General features: G+C 43.4%; 2 protein-coding genes across 2 annotated transcripts; both read right to left on the bottom strand.

Moving 5' to 3' along the window:
* Window positions 1-470: 470 nt before the first annotated feature.
* Pmar_PMAR013035 (hypothetical protein) lies at window positions 471-1,052 on the bottom strand (the record flags this gene model as incomplete). Its single annotated transcript, XM_002771930.1, has 3 exons — window positions 471-588; window positions 681-816; window positions 944-1,052. The coding sequence occupies 3 exons, from the start codon at window positions 1,050-1,052 to the stop codon at window positions 471-473; spliced, it is 363 nt and encodes a 120-aa protein (XP_002771976.1).
* Window positions 1,053-1,327: 275 nt separating this feature from the next.
* Window positions 1,328-1,489, bottom strand: Pmar_PMAR013034 (hypothetical protein; the record flags this gene model as incomplete). The annotated part of the gene is made up of 1 exon (XM_002771929.1): window positions 1,328-1,489. The coding sequence occupies one exon, from the start codon at window positions 1,487-1,489 to the stop codon at window positions 1,328-1,330; it is 162 nt and encodes a 53-aa protein (XP_002771975.1).
* Between the last annotated feature and the right edge of the window lie 232 nt (window positions 1,490-1,721).

Here is a 1,721-nt window from a genome sequence, read left to right as displayed (position 1 = left end):
TACCTCTATACTGGCTATTACTCGCCTGGTCGGAGGGGCGCTGCGCAGGAAGAAGCAGAGTAAGATTTGCGATTACACGGGTACCGGATCTACGATGATTCAGACACCTTTACTAAGTATAGTGCTTTCAACCCTGCACTCGTGTTGAGATCCGTCTCCCCAGGAGAGAGGGACGGGGAGACCTCTGTCACCCTATGTGAAAGGTCTACCGTACTGGCTCCTCCCAACCTCTCCCATCAAAAGAAACATCAATAGGGTGTTCTCTACTTATATAATACTCTATGAGTATCTATCATTCTAGTTGGTGTAAAGAGGACTGCTGGCCGATAATTCCAAGCCTAGTGAGCTTAGTAGTTTACTACATATCCATACGCATCGCGAGTTAAGAAAAATACAGCTTCTCATTATATGCAAATGACTAGTAAACTCAACAATCATATTCTTTGACGTAAAACGTAGTATTGGTGATATCAATGCTTCTTTTTGCTCTTCGATTTGACACCCTTCTTATGTACAGTTTTCTTCTTCCCGAGACTCTTATCCATCTTCTTACTCGTACCGAACTTCTTCATTCCGCCTGATTTACGTCTAAAATAAAACAACCTCTCCAAAAATCGAACCCACGACCTGTGGATTAACAGCCGTCTGCTCTACCACCAGACCAAACTCCCTGATGTTACTTCGGGACAACTTTCTTCACCGGTTGTGAATTGTCATGACCGTCCTTAGCAACTTCCTGTCTCAACTCAGCAATGCGAGCATCAACAGCATCAGCATCATCATCGAATAACGACGTTGACGTTGTTACCATTACACCTGAAAACGGAGTTATCAAATATATATATGCAACCGCAACTACACGCTAGAACTAAATACATTCCCGCGTTCGCTTTCCTCAACTGAACCGCATCTCATGGGTACCCGCGTTTTACTTAACCCCTACGGGAAACTCCGTGATGCATCAAGAACAGCTCTCGTAGTAGCGGGTTGCCTTTCTTGAACCTTTTCCCTATACCATTTTTCTCTTCAATGCAGGGCTTCTTGGGGGACATAACTCACTTAAGGTCAACTACATGTGTTGGTGAAAATATGAAAATTCCGAGGAAATTTTGGGCAATTCTTGCTGGTTTTCTAACCTCAGCTGAGAAAAACAAACATATTCCCCTAACACTGCTCACAGCTGGCCGTAAGTAGGGCTGGATGAATTGAGTGCATCCAAAATTTGACCTTGCAGTTCTGTTACTGATACTCTCCTGATCAACTTCACTTGCCACTAGTATCGAAAATTATCACCCGCAACCGAATTTCCGCGCATTCGAAAATTGACCTAAAATTCAACATTACCTCCAAATCGATCGTCATCTCCCTCGTTTCCAAATACAGTCTCCTGCATATCTTCCTCCATCTTCTCATCAAGGTCATCATTCTCATGTTCTACCGGAAGATTCAGCAATTTCGCCTCCTCCGTATTTCCCAATGCATCAGACATATCTTTCACTGCGCGCGCCCAACGATTATGAACCTATGATGAACATGAGCATTTCTCAATGACGCGAATAGTATGGGGGGGAAATATGCACATGGTCAAAATTAGAATTCTGAGGAAATTTTATACACTTTCACACTGGTTCGTATGTTAACGTGTATATTTAGTGAGCAAACTGTCGAGCTCAGCTGATGAAAGCGGCAAAAGTTTCACCCGTTTTACGCCTAGTGACGTA

This window comes from Perkinsus marinus, assembly GCF_000006405.1.
Source record: "Perkinsus marinus ATCC 50983 genomic scaffold scf_1104296962244, whole genome shotgun sequence".
Lineage (NCBI taxonomy): Eukaryota > Perkinsozoa > Perkinsida > Perkinsidae > Perkinsus > Perkinsus marinus.
The sequence above is the reverse complement of the archived record's forward strand: the minus strand, read 5'-3'. Positions and strand labels throughout refer to the sequence as shown.